At 42.1% G+C, this 22834-nt stretch overlaps 1 protein-coding gene across 2 annotated transcripts; it reads left to right on the forward strand.

The window, feature by feature from the left end:
- The first annotated feature begins 1166 nt into the window (after positions 1-1166).
- LOC126336744 (uncharacterized) lies at positions 1167-21545 on the forward strand. 2 transcript variants are annotated; one of them, XM_050000741.1, is made up of 2 exons: positions 1167-1308; positions 20853-21545. In XM_050000741.1, exons 1-2 carry the CDS (start codon positions 1294-1296, stop codon positions 21198-21200), a joined length of 363 nt encoding a protein of 120 aa, XP_049856698.1. In that variant the 5' UTR covers positions 1167-1293; the 3' UTR covers positions 21201-21545. The 2 variants fall into 2 exon arrangements, with proteins under 2 accessions (XP_049856698.1, XP_049856696.1); XM_050000739.1 differs by lacking the exon at positions 1167-1308 and adding an exon at positions 10963-11131.
- Positions 21546-22834: the final 1289 nt, after the last annotated feature.

The following is a 22834-nucleotide window of genomic DNA, read 5'->3' on the forward strand; positions in this document are numbered from 1 at the left end:
GGACAAATATGAATGGATTAATACAAACCCTCTATGAAACTTCCTGGCAGATTAAAACCGTGTGTTGGAGCGAGATTCGAACTCGAGACCTTCGCTTTTCGCTTCCAAGTGCTCTAAGCGTGACTCACCAACCTTCCTCACAGCTTTACTTTCAGCGGTACCTCGTCTCTCCTCTTCCAAACTACGAAGAAATTCTCCTATGAATTTTGCGGGAATAGCCCTGCTGGAGGAAAGGGTATTGCGGAGACATGGCTTAGCCATAGCCTGAGGGATATTTCCAGAATGAAATTTCACTCTGCAGCGGAGTGTGCCGTGATATGAACTAGGGATCTTTGAAGTTTGGAAGGTAGGAGACGAGGTAATGGCGGAAATAGAGCTGTGAGGAGGGGTCTTGACTCATGCTTGGATAGCCTAGTGGTAGAGAACTTGTCCGCGAAAGACAGAGTTGCCGACTTCGAGTCTCGGTCCGGCAGACAGTTTTGGTTACAGAAGCACTCACCGAAGGAGCAACAACAATTTGTTCACGTTCGAACTCACTCAGCTCCGGTATAAAGCCCTCACAGCTACACAGAACACCGTTTTAAAGAGACTGACATTTGCAACGTGCTGAGGACATTGCACAGGTGCCGATACTGGTCGAATACAACATCGCAACCTGCAGCCTTTTCTAGCATCTGCATTTATCATCAAGCATGCATTTCTCGCGGTATTTACATATTTTTGTCCAACCCCTGTAGATCTCCGGTATGTGTCGTCAGGACATGGACAGCATTACTTATAACTCATACTAAACAAGCGTCTTGACAATATTCAATACTGTAATTCAGGAACGCAGTTATATTACACTGCAGACCATTAATTTTGTGAATTAGTACATGCGCCACTTCGTGGATGGGTCTGCTTACAGAAAGTTGCCACGATCTCAGTGAGAAATGCAAGCACCGCAGGTGGAACAAATGAACAAGTGATTCACGATGCTATCTCGCTGTTTGCTTGCTCGTGCGGCTCACTGGGATCCTAGATAAGGAGAGGCACCTTCACATAACGCCCTTTCGGAGAAACATTGCGTAAAACTTCCTGGCCTGCCGGAGATTTTGTGCTCAAACACCTGTCATCCTCCCGTCTACACCCCGTCACTGTCACCTGCTGTTTGTGACTCGACGACAGTCATATTTTATTTGCAGCCTTTGGTCAAAACAGACGGTTTAGGTATATATTGTCGTGTTCGTGGAGTGACGCTGAGAGTCGAGTCCAAACTAACGAGTGACAAGAAGAGACGTTCCGCTGATTAACATGGCTTCATATCAGGTAGGTCATTGATTCAGACGACTTTTCGCTACCTACCTACTTTACTATTCTTTGCCCACACTATGCCGACACGCTTTAACGTAGACTGTCAGAAGATGATGTATTTTAAACGACCTAGTGTAACGCCCAACTTACGTGCTCAACCTTGTTGTTGTCCGAAGACTGGTTTGATGCAACTCTCCATGCTACTCTATCTTGCGGAAGCCTCTTCATCTCCGAATAACTACTGCAGCTCACATCGACCTTCTGAATCGGGTTACTGTATTCATCTCTTGGTCTCCCTCGATAATTCCCCCCTCATGTCCCCACATTCTTCCAATACTAAACTGGTGATCCCTAGACGTCCCTCTGTAGCACCAAATTTGAAAAGTTTCTGCTCTCTTTTCTCCTAAACTATTTATAGCCCATGTTTCACGTCGTTACGTGGTTACACTCCGTATAAATACTTTCAGAAAAGCCTTCCTAACACTTAAAATGTAGACTGACAATGGCATGAAAAAAGATTTATGTCCCCTCTACGTAGGCCAGCACTAGATATTTCACTATCCAAATAGCAAAATGCGTTTTCTAATGTTATTCCCTCAGCATCACATGACCTAAGTTCATTATATTCCACTATCTTTGTTTTACTTTTATTGATGTTCGTCTTATATCCTCCATTAAAAACACCGTCCATTTCAGGCAGCTACTATTCCAAGTCCTTTGCTGTCCCTGAAAGAATTACAATGTCGTCCACCAACTTCTTGCCTGACCTTTTAATTCCTCCACCAAATTTTTCTATGGCTTTTTTTACCTTTTGCTCAATATGCAGATTGTATAATGTCGGCAGTAGGCTACAAAACTCTCACTCCCTTCTCAACCACTGTTTATGTTTCATGCCCCTTGATTCTTATAACTGCCGCCTAATTTCTGTACAAGCTGTAAATAGCCTTTCGTTCCCTGTATTTTACTCCTGCTGCCTTCAGACTTTCAAAGAGAATATTCCAGTCAACACTGTGAATGGCCACAAATGCTATAAACGTTGGTTTGTCTTTTTTTAAATCTATCTTCTAAGATTCGTCATAGGGTCAGTATTGCCTCACGTGTTCCAAAATTTTTCCGGATTCTAAACTGAACCTTCCCAAGGTCTGCTTCTACCAGCTTTTCCATTCTTCTGTAAAGAATTAATGTTAGCATTTTGCATCCATGTCTTACTAAACTGATAGTAATGTAATATTCACACTTATCAGCACCTGGTTCCTTTGGAATTGGAATTAATACATTCTTACTGAAATGAGGGTGGTTTGCCCTTCTCATACAATTTGTACATCAGATAGTTTTATCGTGGCTAGATCTCCCAAGGAAAGGCAAGGTAAGGATCTGATAGAATGTCGTCTGCTACCGGGGCCATGTTTCGACGAAGGTCTCTTAGTGTTTTGTCAAATTCTTCTTGCAGTATCATATGTCCCATCTCATTTTCATCTATGTGCTCTTACATTTTACAGCTGCTTCTCCTTTCTCCAAAGACATCTTTTATTTTCCAGGCAGCGGTATCTATCTTTCCCCTAATAATATGTGCTTCTAAATCCTTACATTGTTCCTCTGACCTTCCTGCATAGCCATTTTATACTTCCTGTTAATCTAATTTTTAGACGTTTGTATTCCCTTTCGCCTGCTTCGTTTTCCTCATTTTTATATTTCTCCTTTCATCCCCCCTTGTTATCAAGGATTTCTGTACGGTCTTGTCTTTTTACCTAACTGACTTTCTGCTGCTTTCATCTTTCAAAACTCACTGTTAGCATCTACTGTATTATAAGTGTCCTACCAATCGATCCCTTCTTCTAGTCAGCTTGCGCCACAACTGTTTCAATGCAAGCAACCATTTTAATTCTGTAGAGAAGTAACATCTAACTAATGTATAGACAGGCCAAGGTTATCAGAGATTTAAGCATCAACTTATTGCAACACCAGTCGCATTCCGTGTTGGTGAGTGTGTTCATTAGTTTAAATTCTCCCAACTATCACTGAATCAATCTTCAGGATACAAATAATTTTCTCCCACAGCCTTCTAACGTGGAAAAAGACGCACAAAGCTACGAAAACTGTAATTACCATCCCTGTCGTTACGGCGCAGGCCACAGCGGCAATGATAGTTATGAACAGGATACAAAAAGGTGAAATAAAAATCATTTCCACATATTCGTACTGTCTGTCACCTCCATAGTAAAACCATACGTAGTACGAAAACATGATGCATAATGAGAACATGGAGTACGGTAAAGTCTATTTCGTTGTCAGTGTTAAAAAAAAATAACTACGCAGCAACTGTGTAACATTGTGGGTCACTTGAGTTACTATTAGAGACATAATTATTACTAGAAGCTATAAGTTACATAATTTTTATATTAGGCAAGCCTCCATTAGCGAGACAGGTAAAAGCAGGCCTGGAATAATGATAGACGAATAATGTAATCTACAACAAAATTTAGTGGAAGATAAGATTTGCATTCTACATCTACATCTACATCCATACTCCGCAAGCCACCCGACGGTGTGTGGCGGGGGGTACCTTGAGTAGCTCTATCGGTTCTCCCTTCTATTCCAGTCTCTTATTGTTCGTGGAAGGAGATTGTCGGTATGCCTCTGTGTGGGCTCTAATCTCTCTGATTTTATTCTCATGGTCTCTTCGCGAGATATAGGTAGGAGGGAGCAATATACTGATTGACTCATCGGTGAAGGTATGTTATCAAAACTTCAACAAAGCCCGTACCGAGCTACTGAGCGTCTCTCTTGCAGAGTCTTCCATTGGAGTTTATCTGTCATCTCCGTAACGCTTTCGCGATTACTTTATGATCCTGTAACGAAGTGCGCTGCTCTCCGTTGGATCTTCTCTATCTCTTCTATCAACCCTATTTGGTACGGATCCCACACCGGTGAGCAATATTCAAGCAGTGGGCGAACAAGTGTACTGTAACTGCTTCATTTGTTTTCGGACTGTATTTTCTTGGGATTCTTTCAGTGAATCTGTTTGGCACCTGCTTTACCGACTATTAATTTTATATGGTCATTCCATTTTAAATAACTCCTAATGCCTGCTCGCAGATAATTTATGGAATTAACTGCTTCCCGTTGCTGACCTGCTATATTATAGCTAAATGATAAACGACATTCTTTCTATGTATTCGCAGCACATTACACTTGTCTACATTGAGATTCTGAAAGTGTTTCCCTTTTAGTGAAATGGGTGCTGGCTGTTGCAATTCTAAAGCGGTGTCCACACGGTACTTTTTTTTGTTCAAGTGCGTGCATGCGTCGCACATTTCCAACAGCGCAGGCACGCATGCGCATGCATAAATTGTTCGAACTGAAGGACGTGCGCCATAGAGCATTGGTCCGTCCGTAGTTGTTGGGAATTTTTGCTCTGTTTAGCAGAGACAGCTGGTGCCCGTGAGAGTTCAGTTGTGTAATGTGCCGTGCTTATTTTTCAGGCGATTTATGTGACCTGATGTCTATTGATTCCGAAAAAACCTCTCTGAAATTTATAGATGATGATTACAGACAAAGATAAGTCACATGGAACTCAGCATTTAATGATCATTTGAACAAAAATTTTGAGAAGCGTTGTCCTGGGTACCAAATGAGAGTGATTAAAGATAATAAGTCTCTGCTCTGGTTACTGTAAAGATTTTGATAAGTCATCGATCTGGAAAATAAAAGAAGCAGTCTACAAATTTATGAAAAGTGCATTTGGAATAAATAACTGTGGACGAGCATTCAGGCATAAGCGACTTAAGGATACAAAGACTGAGGAGACTGACATCTGAACAGCTGTGAAAGGTAGCACCGGTGGAGATCTTCGACAGACCACTAGAAACTGAAGTAACGGACATAGAGATACAAATGCAAATTTGACATTCCAGAATTTGTTGACGCCGAGGAAGGTAGTCCATAATCATTGTTAAATGACGCCGTGTAAACAGTTCTTCAAAAATAAAATGAAAATTGGCTAAAGAAAGGCAACTATCCTTATATAAGTTCTGTTGTGTACGGTGCGGGTGGTGGTGGTGGTGGAGGGGGGGGGGATGTTTTCAGGACATGTATGTGCAATAATGTCTGATGACACAGAAAAAAAAAGAAAAACGGTAGGCAACACAGTCATTAAGACAATCCCTCAGGCATTTCGTAATTTCAGGAATAACCACTGAAATGATTTGTTTCGAAAAGCAAAATAATTAGCTCGGTCTGGATATAAGTCGCAGATTGCCAGATGAAACGTTATTGACAGCCTTATCACTGCAGGAACTCCATTACGTATAACAACTTATTCACTAGGGAAACAAGCTCTAAATTTCCAGATTCAAGGAAGAATGGGTTTAACGTACACTAACATAGTGTCGAATTTTCTATTGCCCGGCGTAGTGTAGCAAATCGAGGTGACATCGCCAAAACAAGTCGTTGGAAGTCCGCTGCAGAAATGTTGAGCTGTGCCGCCTCTACTGCAGTCCGCAATTGCGAAAGTGTTGCCGATGCAGGATAATGTGCACTAACTGACCTCTCGATTATGTGCCATACATGTTCGGTGGGATTCATGTGGTGCGATCTGGGTGGTCAAATCATTCGCTCGAATTGTCCAGAAACTTCTTCAAACCAGTCGCAGACAGCGATAGTCCGGCGAAATGGTTGATTGTCATTCATAAAAATTCCATCGTAGTTTGGGAATATGAAGCCCATAAAAGGCCGAAAATGGTCTCGTAGTAGCCGAACATAACTATTTCCATTCAATGATCGATTCAGCTGGACCAGAGGACCCAGTCCATTCCATGTCAACACACCCCACACCATTATGGAGCCACCAGCAGCTTGCAGAATGCCTTGTGATAACTTGGGTTAAAGGCTTTGCGTGGTCTGCACCATACTAGAAGCCTACAATCGGCTTACCAATTGAAATCGTGGCTCATCTGGCCGGGTAGCGGTTTTGCAGCCGTCCAAGGTACAACCGATATGGTCACGAGGCCAGAAGAGGCGCTGCAGGCGATGTCGTGCGCTCACGACGATCGACTACCGCCATTTCTATATTTACACATCGCTATCCCATGACTTTTGTCATCTCAGTGTAATAACTCTGTACTGTAGATACTGTTTTAGCAGTAGTAGCCATTCATCACAATGGAAGCGGCATGAACAAAGAAGTGGATGCACAGCAAACTCCTTGAACGTCGACGTAATGTGTGGACACGAGATTGCGCATGCGTACAGAAAGTCCCTTCCACCAATTTTTGCCAGAGCGCTTTTGTTCACAAGCATCTGCGCTTGCATGCTAGGAGGAAGACCCCGTATGGACATACCGCAACAGAAACAGTGTGACCGGCCATTCTTCAACTCCTTTTTGATGTGAAGATCGTGCTTAGGTCCGTGCGCCATATCGAACGAAATTAGGCTACTTATTCGTTCCCCTTACATCCATATAAATCAACGCAGTAGTTTGTACCAGTGGCAGGGTCATTATTTCGACATCAGGACGCTTCTTTGGTTGGGTGACCGCAGGGGCGTCTGACTACACAAGGTGATTATTAAGTACACGAAAAATGTAAAAAAAATATGTGCAGGTAAATGGCCAAGAACAACTTAATAAACAATGCAGTACATGAAAGACCATATTTACAAATCTGGAACCTTCCTGCAGGGCTGATAAAAGGTTTTTGGCGAAATCGAAAGTCCTTGGTTGACTACACTTAAAGTTCGCGTTTTCTATTATCATGAAGAACACTAGTGGAAGCCTTATCAATGATATGTATATTCCGAAGTATACTCACATAGAATCACGGTTTTGTTCCTCAAGGGCTGATGGTACAGATTTTGTTGAAATGTAGTCACATATATTCCATATGTCTACGCTACGAAGTAAGTTTACTTTTATTTTCAGTAGGTAGCGACTTTGACTGTGTACAACACTTAGGTTCAAAACACTGTCAACAACTAATTAAAAAAATACAAAATCTTGACGCCTAGATTGCATTTACGTAAAAAATCAAAGTTCGATGACTAGCTAGTTTCTGTTGTAAGTAACAAACATCTTTAGATCATTCTCACATTAAATGCAATTTGAACACAAACTGGGTGTACCAGTAATAATCATTATGCAGTAAGATGCATCTGTGTAGGAAGCAAAATGAATAAGAAACTTGATGTTAATAGCAGCAACAAAACTGAGGCTGGATGAACACCATACTCGGATGAGACTCAGGTTGAACAAACTAGCTGGAAACCACCAGAAATCCCATAATCATTAACTTGCAGTTGTATGACAGGCCAGATCTGCAAAAAACTTTTATACAACGATGCGAAATTGAAAATGGTTCTCCAACCTGGTTGATAAAACCGTATAAGTCATGATATATGAAATGGCCATCGTTACATTATGTAACTCGTTGACAATGAGACCTGCTGGACTAACTTCACTGTCTCCACTAAAAGTCAAAACAATACTGAACAAAACTGACTTGACTACCCCTACTGACTACCATGGTCAGTTTTATTTTGACTATGAGTAGGGGTAAATTTATTCTGGCTGAACCCGTTGCCGACGAGTTACCCGACATAACGATGGGCATTTTATATCTCATGATTGACTTCGATTTCATCAGCAAGGGTGTAGAACTATTTCAAATTTTGTACGGTTGCATGAAAGTTTTTTGTCTCAAACTGCCCGTCATACAACTGGGAAATACTGATCGATGCAATTTGTACTGGCACAACCAGTTTGTTCAACCTGTCTCGTCCACGTATCACGTAAAGCCAGACCCGGTGTTGTTGTTGTTGTTATTAACACCAAATTTCTAATTCGTGTTCAAATGGTTCTGAGCACTATGGGACTTAACATCTGAGGGCATCAGTCCCCTAGAAGTTAGAACTACTTAAATCTAACCTAAGGACATCACACACATCCATGCCCGAGGCAGGATGCGAACCTGCGACCGTAGCGGTCGCGTGGTTCCAGACTGAAGCGCATAGAACCGCTCGGCCACAACAGCCGGCCCTAATTCGTGTTGCTTTCTACAAAATGAATGTTACTGCATAATGGTTTATACTGGTACATGCCAATCTAAATTTCATATAGGCATGATCTGTAGATGGTTGTTACTTACAATAGAAATCAGCTATTCATCAAATTTTAATTTTATTATTTGAATACGATGTAGGCATTAAGAGTTTTGTAATATTTTTTTGAAATATTAGGAAACTCTACGTAAAAAATTTACTACGCCAAGACTCTGTTGTATCATATGACGTTTGTACATCCATTGAAATGTTAAATGACTCTGAGATGTTCGAAGCGCCTGACTATATTTGTTTGTCTGTAAGAAGCTTTTGATGCATTAAGCACTTCGGAAGGTGGCAACTATTCGCATAAACCGGCTATGTGATTATATATATATATATATATATATATATATATATATATATATATATATATATATATATATATATATATATATATAAAAGTGACGTAGTAAATTATTATATAAATATTACAAATCTGAGTGCTTACATGTAGCAATATGTAAATTTTTATTACTTTAACAAACTCTTTTCTTGTTTGGTCTCTTTGGTGGTAGATTGCTATCGGCACCTGACGATTTGCTGTGTAAGGGTGTGTGGAAACATATTTCGGTTCAATCATCAGGATTGTACTTGTATTAAAATATTCGAAAATATTCGTTATTTATCCCAGGAACATACGTGTTAATAATACTGCGACTGTGGATTTTCGTGTGCGCTCAGTTTTGTTCTGTATATTATGGGCAAGATGGTAGAGCATTAAACAACAAATTAAATATTGAAAAGTATTATATTCCAAAAACAGGTCTGGTTTTGTAACTTCCCGGATTGAAAAGATGTTTCAAAATTAATGAAAAATTCATTTAACCCACGTACCTTGATGAAAGGCAAATGCCAGATAGATACGTTGGAAGAATCCGAATGAAAGGCACCCTTAGCGGAAGTAGGTCAAAGATCCTCGTCCGACCAAATCTTGAATATTTATCAATAGCCTGTGATCTTTACCATTGGGATTAATAGAAGAAGTAGATGGTGGTGGTGGTTAGTGTTTAACGTCCCGTCGACAACGAGGTCATTAGAGACGGAGCGGAAGCTCGGGTTAGGGAAGGATTGGGAAGGAAATCGGCCGTGCCCTTTCAAAGGAACCATCCCGGCATTGGCCTGAAACGATTTAGGGAAATCACGGAAAACCTAAATCAGAATGGCCGGAGACGGGATTGAACCGTCGTCCTCCCGAATGCGAGTCCAGTGTGCTAACCACTGCGCCACCTCGCTCGGTAGAAGAAGTAGAGAATGTTTAAAGACGAGCAGCGCGTTTCGTCACTACTTAATTTAGTATGTATGTGAGAGTATCACGAAGCTGTTTACACATTTCGGCCGGCCGTTGTGGCTGAGCGATTCTCGGCGCTTCAGTCTGGAACCGCGCGACCGCTACTGTCGCAGCTTCGAATCCTGCCTCGGGCATGGATGTGTGTGATGTCCTTAGGTTAGTTAGGTTTAAGTAGTTCTAACTTCTAGGGGACTGATGACCTCAGATGCTAAGTACCATAGTTATCAGAGCCATTTGAACCATTTTTTTATTTATACATTTCAAGTCTCAGACGCTGTAAGAGAGCCGTTGTGCGCCACGGAAAAGTTTACTTCTAAATTCCGAGAGTGTATTTTCCAAGTGACGAGGAAAATATTACGTAGTCCGACTTACATGTACTAAAGTGTAGTTGAAGAAAAGCAAGCTCATGCGGAGACTTACCGATGGCCATTCTTGGCACGCAGAATTCGCAAGTGGAACAGTACGGCAAGAGAATAAATTATAGTGGTACCCCAAGTACCGTGCTTAAAGAGATTTGCGTGATCTAGCTGGAGATATGCCAACGGCCTTGCCGCAGTGGTAGCATCGGTTTCCGTCAGATCACCGTAGTTAAGCGCTGTCGGGCTTTGCTAGCACTTGGTTGGGTGACCATCTGGTCTGCTGAGCACTGTTGGTAAGCGAGGTGCACTCAGCCCATGTGAGGCAAATTGAGGAGCTACTTGAGTGACAAGTGGCGGCTCCAGCCTCGTAAACTGACTTACAGCCGGGAGAGCGGTGTGCTGACCACGTGTTCCTCCATATCCGCATCCAGTGACGCTTGTGGGCTAAGGATGACACGGCGGCCGGTCGTACCGTTGCACCTTCATGTCCTTTTCGAACGGAGTTTAGTTTAGTTTAGTTTAGTTTAGATGGAGTTAAGCTGTAGACGCTCAGTGCATTTTTCTTTGCTCATAATCGCTCTTTTGTCAAGGAGGATAGGCACTGTAATTTTTTTCTCTATTGGTTAACTCCCAAGTTAATAATTCCTGAGAAAAGCTCATCTGTAGAGTGTTTGATTTGTAAAAGGCAGAGAAATACAGGGAATGATATAAATTGTGGCAAAAGAAAGAGAAAAATGTAAACATCGAAAAAGAAAGAAAACGTACAAGTGTTTACTAATTTTTGCTCGCTTTAAACAAAGTGTTGCACATCAATCGGAAGCTAATTCAGAAACCAGCGGTGAGTGCAAGAAACAGGCTGTCCTCTTTAGGGCCTTATCAAGCGAGAACCTCTGAGCCCCACAGTGCCAGGCGGCGACCATGAATAACAGTGAGAGATAGGCTCAGAAGCGAGCTACACAAGCGGCATCATTTCGCGCGCAGTCTTCACGGAAATATCAGTGTAGCTTCTCGCACAGTAATGAGAGCAGTGGTTCACTGGAGCACTCTGAGGTCCTCTAGCCATTGTAGAACGGGAATCGCTTCTCGCGCGAAAATGGTAAGCATTATTCTTCTCTTGATTCCTTAGCTAGCACGTTGTGCTTCGGTGTGAGTTAGAAACTGCAGCAAGCAAATATTTTAGTCTCAGGTAGCTCAAATGGTATCATTAATGGTTTAGACTTGTTATGTAGTCATCATCAGGGGATCTACATCCATACTCCGTAAGCTGCCTGACGGTTTGTGGCGGAGGGTACCTTGAGTACCTCTATCGGGTCTTCCTTCTATTCCAGTCTCGTGTTTTTCGTGGAAAGAAAGTTGGTCAATATGACTCTGTGTGGGCTCTAATCTCTCTGATTTTATCCGCACGGTCTCTTCGCGAGATATACGTAGCAGGGAGCAATATACTGCTTGACTCCTCCGTGAAGGTATGTTCTCAAAACTTCAACAAAGCTACTGAGCGTCCCTCTTGCAGAGTCTTCCGCTGCATTTTATCTATCATCTCCGTAACGCTTTCGCGATTACTAAATGAGCCTGTAACGAAGCGCGCTGCTCTCCGTTGGATCTTATCTATCTCTTCTATCAACCCCATCTGGTACGGATCCCACACCGGTGAGCAGTATTCAAGCAGTGGGCGAACAAGTGTACTGCAACCTACTTCCTTTGTTTTCGGACTGCATTTCCTTAGGATTTTTCCAATGAATCTGTCTGACATCTGATTTACCGACGATTAATTTTATGTGGTAATTCCATTTTAAATCACTCCTAATGTCTACTCCCAGATAATTTATGGAATTAACTGCTTCCAGTTGCTGAACTGCTGTATTGTAGCTAAATGATAAAGGATCTTTCTTTCTATTTATTTGCAGCACGTTACACTTGTCTACATTGAGATTCAATTGCCATCCCCTGCACCATGCGTCAATTCGTTGCAGATCCTCCTGCATTTCAGTACAATTTTCCATTGTTACAGCCTCTCGATATGTGTTTGAAAAAAAAGGGTGAAATGCTAGGGAACTAAGTTATAAATTTGTTTTCCATATACAACTATCCGTAGAGAAATACCTTACATAGCAAATCGTCAACAGAAGAGGGCTGGAGAGCCATTTACAGTGCAAACATATCTGTGCTCAGTTGACAAGATACAATGTGACTGCTTCCTGTGTAACATATTCATGTATTTTTAGCTGCGTATGGAAGTTCGATTCGGAATTCAGGACCAGGGTACAAAACTATCATCCTTTTCCTTTCTTCTCAAACAGACCATCTGATGATGTCTGGTACGAAACTGAAACCGGTAATGGTACTATTTGTGTCATGTGAAATTTGTTGTGGCTCTCTCAGTAACTGGCCAGAAAGACTAGGTCTATCCAACATCGAGTTCGCAAGGGCACATTTCACGCTGAATAACAGCTCTGTGAATATGGCTGGGGTTAACCGTCCGTAAAAAGAGGACTAAAACAAAAATCCTCTGCTAGGCGCAACGGATGAGTACCTCTTCTTGGGGCCCTAAATTCGCATTTGACTACCCAAAACATACGTAATTCCTACAATAGCAAAAGTTCCTTAGCTCAAGGCGAATAACAATTCGAAGAAGTAAACCACTACATGCAAAGAATAATTTTCTTCTCTTGCAACCCATCTCAAGCTTTAAGTGAATGGCAATTTGCACTGTACAGTGAGGTAAAGAAAATCATGAGATACCCGTGTCGAACCTACTTATGCCTGCATAGCGCAGCAAATTGACGTGGTCTGGACTCAAAAATTCGTTAGAAGTTCCTTGCAGAAACAATGAGCAATGCTGCTTCAATAGTCGTCCACAACTGCGAAAGTGTTGCGGGTGTAGGATTTCGTTCACAAACTGATCTCTGGTTTATGTCCCATGAATGTTCGATGGGATTAATGTCGTGCCATCAGGATGCCAAGTCATTCGCTCGAATTGTCCAGAATGTTCTTCAAACCAATCGAAAACAACTGTGGCCTTGTGACGTAGCACAGTGTCATCCACAAATATTCCATCGTTGTTTGCGAACGTGAACTCCATGAATGGCTGCAAAAGGTCTCCAGTTAGCCGAATATAACCATTTTCAGTCAATGATCGGTTCAGTTGGACCAGAGGACACAGTCAGTTCCATGCAAACACGGCCCACACTATTGCGGAGCCACCACTAGCTAACACAGTGCCTTGTTAACAACTTGGATACCTGCTTCGTGGGGTCTGCGCCACACTCGAACCCTGCCATCAGGTCATACCATCTGAAATCGGGACTCACTTGACCAGCCCACGGTTTCGCAGTCGCCTAGGGTCCAATCGATACGGTAACGATCCCAGGAGAGGTTCTGCAAACAATGTCGTGCTGTTAGCAAAGGCGCTGGCTCGATCGTGTACTGTCATAGCCCATCAGCGCCACGTTTCGCCGCACTGTCATAACGGAATGGTTTGTCGTACCACATTCGTTTCTGCGGTTACTTCACACAGTGTTGCTTGTCTGTTAGTACTAACAACACTGGGTCGTTAAGTGATGGCCATCAGTCACCGCGTTGTTCTTAGTGAGAGGCAATGCCTGAAATGTGGTATTCTCGGTACGCACTTGTCACTGTGGTTCGCAGAATATTTAACTGCCTAACGATTTCCGAAATGTAATGTCCCATGCTTCTAGCTCCGACTACCGTTGCGGGTTAAAAGTCTGTTATTTACCGTCATGCGGCCACCTGAGTACAAATGACAGCTATTCCAGTGCATTGCCATTTTCTACCTTATGTACTCGATACTATGTCCATATGTTATCCCACGACTTTTGTCACCTCCTTGTATTGTAATAAATTTAAAATAAGTTCATCACATAGTCACTCAATTCTAATACCAAATAAAATATATTCTGATACGACATACATAATGACTGTGCCATATAAACCCTAACTATCTTTCTTATAATACAGACAATATTCAGTTGAATGTAAAAGATTCTGGTCTAGCGCGACTAAAAGTATTACTACAATCATGTAGATATCAATTCGAATCTGAGGCTGGCGTTAACAAATTGTTAGTCTTCGTTAGGTCGTCGAAAGCTTCTGCAAGTTCTGTGCTTCCCGGGTCTATATTGCGTTGCCGTCACGGCTCACATCTCCAATCTGGCAGGTTTAAATATTGTGTGCGGCTCGTTAGTCAACATGAAACGCATTTCCAAAGCAATTACTGAAACGATCAACCCCACCCAACATTTGTAGCCTTATTCCAAATACTTTTGCAGCGTCGACGTAGCATCACCACTTTAAAGGTGGAAATAAAAAAGGAAATGTATGGCCGATACCCCCCCCCCCTCCCCCCCCCCCCCCACACACACACCTTAACTCATGCTTACTGTTGACGTCAGTATTATCTAGAGGTGTGGCTCAGTGATAAGTTATTACGAGGATGTTGATTTAAAACCCTGTCCAGCTATAAACATGTAAATTTTCATAATTTTCCTACACTGCTTATGACGAATGCCAATATGGTTCCTTTGACGTTGTGACACATCACTGCAGACAGCCGCAGATCAGGTTATCTAAATATTCTCAACAGTGTTTCCCGAAAAGAATGTCACATTCTCCCCAGGAATTCCCATTTGAATTCACGTTGCATTTCTGTAGCAGAAGCATTTTGATCGGAACTACTGGAAACAAATTTAGAAGCACACGTATGAACTGCTTCGATGTCTACTTTTAATCTGACATGTTGAGGATCCCAAACACTAGGGCAGCACTCAAAAACGAATTTTACAAATATTATATAGGCGCTCTTCTTTATAGAACAGCTACCGTCTCCAAGAATTCTCCCATAAACCAAACTCAGCCATTCGCTCTCTATTATAACCTACTAGTCACAATTAGTAACACATTTTTCGAGCTAATAGCGTACCTGCTTTTTTGACTTCACTATTAATTTGTACTAGTTTCTTTTTAGATCCTTGGCTATACATTATTTTTTCTCATTGTAATTAATTTTGACGGCTACAGATGGTTATGCTATATTACATTCTCTCGTATGATGCTGCAGTTTGTCTGCATTAGAGGCATTTTATTCGTATTAACAGAGGGATGTTAGTTGATACAGTACGTTGGTTTTAAATATTATTCCAGACTGGTCTTTAATATTCGTTGCAGTATTAAAAATGATGTAAATTTCGTCACTGGGATAAATCTGGGCCAATTACAATGATAGGAATAGGATCTTTACTTGAAGGGCTTTGGAAGAAGAAACAAAACACATACATGCAGCAATCCTCTTCCATCGACATCTACAACTACATCGATATCTTTAAATCACTGTGAAGTGCATATCAGATGGTACTTCCCATCCAAGTCACATATGGAGCACTGGAACAAAGATTGCTTGTACGACTGTGTTGAATCTTTAAGTAGTCTAATCTTGTTTGCGTGATACCTACGGGAGCGATCTGTAGGGGATTGTAGCGTATTCCTAGATTCAACGTTTGAGGTTATCTCTTGGAACTTGCGCGGGACATATTATGTCTATCTTCAAGAGCCAGCCAGTTAAGTTCTTTCAACATCTCAGTTACACTCTATTGCGTCCCAAACAAGAGAGTGACTACTTGTGCTGCCCTTCTCTGTGTACGAACAGTATTCTAGGATAGGTAGTATGAGTCTTTCGTAACCAATTTGCTTTTAGAATGACTGCACTTTCCTAGAATTCTACCGATGATCGAAGTCTGCCTCCTTCTTTACCTACAAGTGAGCTTAGGCGATCATTCCACTTCATATTCCTACAAATTTGTATGAGTTGACTGATTCTAGCTGTGACTCATTGATATTGTAGTCACAGGATATTATATTTTTTCGTTCTGTGAAGTACAATATTTCACATTTATGAGCATTCACAGGAAGGTGCCAGTCTTTGCACCACTTCGAAATGTTATCAAGATCCGACTGTATGTTTGTGCAGACTGTTTCCAGACAGTATTTCGTTGTAGATAACTATGTCACCTTCAGAAAGTCTGATGTTGCTATTGAAATTGTTTGTAAGGGCATTTATGTACTACACGAAGAGTAAGGCTCCCAGCACACATTTAAGGGGCACATCTGCAGTTACTTATGTTAGATTAGGTTAGGTTAGGTTACATTTGTCGATGACTCTCCATCCAAGATAACATGTTGCGTCCTCCCTACCAAGAAATCCTCAATCCAGTTACAAAGTTCTATTTATAGTACGTAGGATTTTACTTTAGACTGACACAAGAAAGTTTCTCATGCTAGTCGACCTTAAGGGGAGATGTCTTATGTCGGATGCTACCAATATGAAATTACCAAACTCTGAGATCCATTATCTTGGAAAGTTTTTAAGACACCAACTACCGATATTCAATAATTAATGGATCTATTTTGTAAATAAAGGAACATAAAAGAAATGCAATAGAAAATCTTTATTATTCTAGTTCTGTGTGTGTTAAGCCCTATTCTTGGGTCATTCCTAGTAAATAAAGTAGTTCCGAGACATTGAATTTTAAGATTTTCATTTGCAAACATTCGCGCTGACTTACTGTTGTGACTCTTTCATGCGCTAGGATTGTCAGGGTCCACATTCAATGTCCTCTTCAGGGTCACAATCACTCAATGCTTGCCCTCTTCTTTAATTCCCTGCTTTTTTATCATTTGATGGGCAGGGAACTCTGCTTGGTTTATATGAAGCACATACAGTCCTCACATTTTTCTATCTTTATTCTGCTCTAATCTCACCCCTAACCCTTCCAGAACCTTCAGTCCTCAATGGTTCCCACCGTAAATGTTATCACATTGTGGGACACTGCTGACTTTAGAGTCATGAAGGCAACAAGCATATTTTAGGTACACGGCACCACACAACATTATTGAAGGGAATGTCACGTTATGGGTTTCCCAAGCAAACATTTATTCAGTAGTTCTGGATTTTCCACATCTTTGAATATAGGTTTGATTGCCTCCATTAAAATCAGAGGGAGAGAATATTTATGTGTAATTGCATCCAGATTACCAGAAAACCCAGTTTGCCTATATTTATACACGAAGCGCTATGGGGCGGAGCCACTACAGAAATATTTTTGTGGTTATTTACACTTCATTTCAGGCCCAAATTCATATTTCAGATATCCGTTACCAGCAATTTTGCGTTTTTTTAACGCTTAGTCATTTTATATACATATACAAGAACAGCATATGTATAAGTGCATTAAAGAAATCGCTGCCTAGCACATTGTTATCTAATAAACTAGTGCCAGAATCAAAGGACTGATTTGATTAGTTGTAATGCCAACTAGAGGTAACAGTGGTGTCAAAACTAAGCAGCCCACAGCCTTTAAGACTGTGTAGTATCCAAGATGTGATTGGTCAGCTGTGACAGTATAAATGAGATGGTGAATACTGTCAGTCACATGTCAAATTAAAAAGATATTATTATATACACCAACATTTTCAGGACAGCCTGAGGTACATTACAGAATAGAAAACAGAACTATTTCTCCTTAAGTGGGACGTTCGTGAAACTGACCGAAAATGCCTATTTTCAGTTTATTTTTATTTATTAGTAGAACTCATGTCAATAAGTTCCCGAAGTTTCAGAGATTATATCACATCCGAACTGCCTGAAATATAGTCAAATGTGAGACGCAACCTTCCTGCTCTGACCATTTTTCGAAGCAACCCTTCAATACTAGCTAGGTGAACAACGATTCCGTGGATTACTTTCAAGAAAACTAGCAGAGGATACATCTAGAAGGCAACAACATATACTCTTTGGTTTTATAGATCATCTTTGAATCTTGTCAGTGATATGAAAGACAAATAGTTGGAAGATGGAAACGGCATTGTTGGACACGAGAGACTCACAAAGAAGATGACAGACCCTCTTCAAGCGTAAAAAAGGCAAGGCTATCAAACAGATTGTGTCTGATGTAAGTGGTAAGAAAAATACAGTTTGAGATACATATTACCACATGTTGTCAACAGATGAACATCCAATTAATCACCTGTGCCACACCGTTGTTGTTGTTGTTGTTGTTGTGGTCTTCAGTCCAATCAGAGGTCTTCAGTCAGCAGATCTCCATGCTACTCTATTCTGTGCAAGCTTCTTCATCTCCGAGTACTTACTGCAACCGACATCCTTCTGTGTCAGCTTAGTGCATTCATCTGTTGGTCTCCCTCTACAATTTTTTCTCTCCATGCTGCCCTTCAAAACTAAATTGGTGATCCCTTGATGCCTCAGAACATGTTCTACAAACCTCTCCCTTCTAGTCAAGTTGTGCCACAAATTCCTCTTCTTACCAGTTATATTCAGCACCTCCTCATTAGTTACGTGATCTACCCATCTAATCTTCAGCATTCTTCTGTAGCACCACATTTTGAAAGCTTCTATTCTCTTCTCGTCTAAACTATTAATTGTTCATGTTCCACTTTCATACATGGCTATACTCCAGACAAATAATTTCAGAAAAGACTTCCTCACGCTTAAATCTATACTTGAAGTTAACAAACTTCTCTCCTGCAGAAACGATTTTCTTGCCATTGCCAGTCTACATTTATATCCTCTCTACATCGACCCCAAATAGCAAAACTCATTTACTGCATTAAGTCTCTCATTTCCTAATCTAATTCCATCAGCATCACCTGATTTAATTCGACTACATTCAATTTGTCCTTGTCTTCTTTTATTAATGTTCATCTTATATCCTCTTTCCGAGACACTATCCATTCCGCTCAGCTGCTCTTCCAGGTACATTGCTGTCTCTGACAGAATTAAAATGTCATCGGCAAAGCTTAAAGTTTTTATTTTTTCTCCATGGATTTTAATTCCTACTCCGAATTATTCTTTTGCTTCCTTAACTGCTTGCTCAATGTACAGATTGAATAACATCGGGTATAGGCTACAACCCTGTCTCACTCCCTTCCCAACAACTGTTTCTCTTTCATGCCGTTCGACTGTTATAACTGCCATCTGGTTTCTGTACAAATTGTAAATAGCCTTTCGCTCCATGTATTTTACCCCAGCCACGTTCAGAATTTGAAAGAGAGTCTTCCAATCAATACTGTCAAAAGATTTCTCTAAGTCTAAAACGCGAACACGTACGTTTGACTTTTCTTAATCTATTTTCTAAGATAAGTTGTAGGGTCAGTATTGTCTCACGTGTTCCAACGTTTCTATTGAATCCAAATCGATAGTCCCCAAGGTCGGCTTCTAGCAGTTTTTCCGTTGGTCTGTAAAGAATTCGTGTTAGTAGTTTGCAAGCGTGACTTAGTGGCTTCTTAAACTGATAGTTTCGTAATTTTCACACCTGTCAATACCTGCTTTCTTTGGGATTGGAATTATTATATTCTTCTTGAAGTCTGAGGCTGTTTCGACTGTCTCATACATCTTACTAACCAGATGATAGAGTTTTGTCATGGCTTCTCCTTCCACCTTTCGGCTTTCCCTTCTTTGCTTTTTTCAAATGTCTCTGAGCACTATGGGACTTCACATCTGAGGTCATCAGTCCCCTGGACTTAGAACTACTTAAACCTAACTAACCTAAGGGCATCACACACATTCATGCCCAAGGCAGGATTCGAACCTGCGACCGCAGCATGCGCGCGGTTCCGGACTGAAGCGCCTAGAACCTCTCGGCCAGCGAGACCGGCCCTTCTTTGCTTAGTGCTGGTTTTTCATCGGAGCTCTTGATATTCGAACAAGTGGTTCTGTTTTCTCTAAAGGTATCTTTCATTTTCCTGTATGCAGTATCTATCTTACCACTAGTGATATATGCCTCTGCATCCTTACATTTGTCCTCTAGCCATCCCTGCTTAGCTATTTTGCACTTCCTGTAGTTCTCATTTTATTTCACCTCTCAAAGCTACCCGTTCTTCTTTTATTGTATTTTTTCCCACGTTCTCGTCAATCGTTCCCTAATGCTGTCTCTGAAACTCTCTACAGCCTCTGGTTCTTTCAGTTTATCCAGGTCCCATCTTCCGCTTTTTACAGTTTCTTCAATTTTAATCTACAGTGCACCGAGGTTCGTCGTCGAGTACACCATCGCAGGCGCTCCTGTCTGTGATGCAGCGTCAAGGGTAACCGCAGTCATGGTCTCCGAGCTGATAGTCCATGCTGCTGCAAACGTCGTCGAACTGTTCGTGCAGATGGTTGTTGTCTTGCAAACGTCCCCATCTGTTGACTCAGGGATCGAGATTTAGCTGCATGATCCGTTACAGTCGTGCGGATAAGATGCCTGTCATCTCGACTGCTAGTGATACGAGGCCGTTGGGATCCAGCACGGCGTTCGGTATTACCCTCCTGAACCTACCGATTTCATATTCTGTGAACAGTCATTGGATCTCGAGCAACGCGATCAGTAATGTCGCGATACGATAAACAGCAATCGCCATAGGCTACAATCCGACTTTTATCAAAGTCGGAAACGTGATGGTACGCGTTTGTCCTCCTTACACGAGGCATCACAACAACGTTTCACCAGGCAACGCCGGTCAACTGCTGTTTGTGTATGAGAAATCGGTTGGAAACTTTCCTCGTGTCAGCACGTCGTAGTCGTCGTCAGCGGCGACAACCTTGTGTGAGTGCTCTGAAAAGCTAATCATTTGCGTGTCACAGCATCTTCTTCTTGTCGGTTAAATTTCGCGTCTGTAGCACCTCATCTTGGTGGTGTAGCAATTTTAATGGTCAGTAGTGCGTATACAGTATAATCCGAGGAACTTGGTGCATCTTTTAAATATGTTTTCATGAACGTCTCCCCTTAACGCAGTGCTGCTCTCCATGTCGACAGATGGCGTTGCTGTTGGTGGTGGCGCTGTCGCTGCTGGCGCAGAGCGCTGTTGCCGCCCCCTCTGCTGCAGCTGCGGCTGCTGCCTCACCAGCGGCCAGCCCTTGGGGCTCGTGGTGGCAGCGCTGGCAGACAGCCGAGTGCCAGGGGCCCGGCGCCTTCCCGGACACCTCAGACGCCTGCTCGCCCGTCTTCCGCATCTGCGTCTACATGGGACCCGTGCGCGGGCTACAGCCCATCCCCAAGTCTTGCCCCGCCGGATTCGTCTTCAACGTCGTCACCGGCTGCACCTTCAAGCAGGAGTGCTTCCAAAAGCTTTACCCCCAGGCGGCTGCCGGCTGGACTGCTTAGCTTGGAAACCTCCAGATCCACTAAAGCCCGTCGAGAACTCTGCGTACTACGAAAACGCAAGGATAGAAACCTCACTCAAACTTTCCACATAGCGTCTGTAACAACAGAACAAGTACTGTGGTACTCTGGCAACCTCATGTCACACTAGAGTTTCTACGTATTAGTGATGTTCAGCTCCCGATTCTCATATATTCTTATCTTCCAGAAATTGACACTTTGCTGCACATATACATAGAATCTATAGCTTCTCTCCTAATGGAACCATCTTTCTTCCATCTTTTCATGTATCTGTGTAACTTGCTCCGATGAAAATGATACCAATAAAGTTTAATCAAACCTCATAAATGTTGAATTGGAACTCTTATTGTACGTATTATATTATACGAGGGGCGTTCAATAAGTAACGCAAAAAATATTTTTCTGGAAGTAGTTTGATTTTATTCAGGAGCCCAATACACCATATTATTCCCAAATCTTTTGAGCTACAAAACTCTGTCTTTCAACACAATCTCCGTTCAATTCGACGACCTTACGCCGCCTTTCTCTTAGGGCCTATATGCCAACAAGGTATCACTCTACTGGTCGACTTCGGAGCCAATGTCTTGCTACATCAATAACCTCCCCATCGTCCACGTACTGCGTCCCTCATAGACAGTTCTTCGTTCTTGTTTATTGTCTATCATTGGGCGGCGATGAACCCACCGGGCATTTAGCTTTGAGTGCCTCAACTAGTTGCTGAGTGTATCGTCACCGCCAACAGAGACGTCCAGTTGAGCAGCGAGGTGTTCGATTTTGATCTGTCGATCTTCTAGAATGAGAGTGTCCGCACGTTCCAGTATTGCAGGAGTAACAGGTGTGTGCGGCCGTCCGGCACACGGAATGTCAGGCAGGTCTGCGTGACCTTGTTACGATGATAACAGACGCCGTACGACTCACTGTGCTTTTGTTCATTGCCAGGTCTGTGTAGAAATTCTGCAAGCGCCTGTGAATATCTTACATACCCTGGCTTTCTGTCAAAGGAAACTCAGTGACAACTCTCTGCTTGGAAATCACCTCCGTCCGTTCCAGACACCATCTTGCAGGTTACGTATAGCGCCGCTATCCATCGGAACTTCATGAAACCACAGGGGCCGAAGCGAGAATATTCCACGATCACCCACAACAAATTTTGAGTTTTTTCAACCGAAATTGGCCGGCAAAAATTGTGTTGCATTACTTTTTGAACGCCTGTGTGCCTGACCACTTGGAATGGCATAGTATGTATCTTCCAAGACATTACAGCTTTAATGGAAGAAAGGTAACAAGTGTGGAGTGGATCCTTATGCCCTCATGCATCCTTTAATACTTAGAATTTGTTTTGAAACGAACATTTCAAACTATTTTGTCGTGCGTTGGAGGTTTCGAGACAACGCGCGAAGATACACGAGCATCAGGGGCCAGAATCCGCTGGACGTGCAGCGTGCCAAATTACACGATGTAGTTCCCCGCGGATTTAACTGTAAACGCTTACGTCGGTCTCGGATTAAATCTTTGTACTGCTACACATATAAATAAAGGTCGCCAGTCTCGCTTTGACCTATGATGCGTGATGAAATTTCACCACTCAAACGTGAAATATTTAAAAATTCTCTAGC

Source organism: Schistocerca gregaria, chromosome 2 (assembly GCF_023897955.1).
Source record: "Schistocerca gregaria isolate iqSchGreg1 chromosome 2, iqSchGreg1.2, whole genome shotgun sequence".
In the NCBI taxonomy this organism is placed as follows: Eukaryota; Metazoa; Arthropoda; class Insecta; order Orthoptera; family Acrididae; genus Schistocerca; species Schistocerca gregaria.

Excerpts from the sequence above, each read along its gene's own strand:
- LOC126336744 (XM_050000739.1), top strand. The coding sequence starts at position 11,054 with ATGAGAGCAGTGGTTCACTGGAGCACTCTGAGGTCCTCTAGCCATTGT. Across the intron at positions 11,132-20,852 it reads TCGCTTCTCGCGCGAAAATG|ATGGCGTTGCTGTTGGTGGT; the intron begins GTAAGCATTATT and ends CCATGTCGACAG.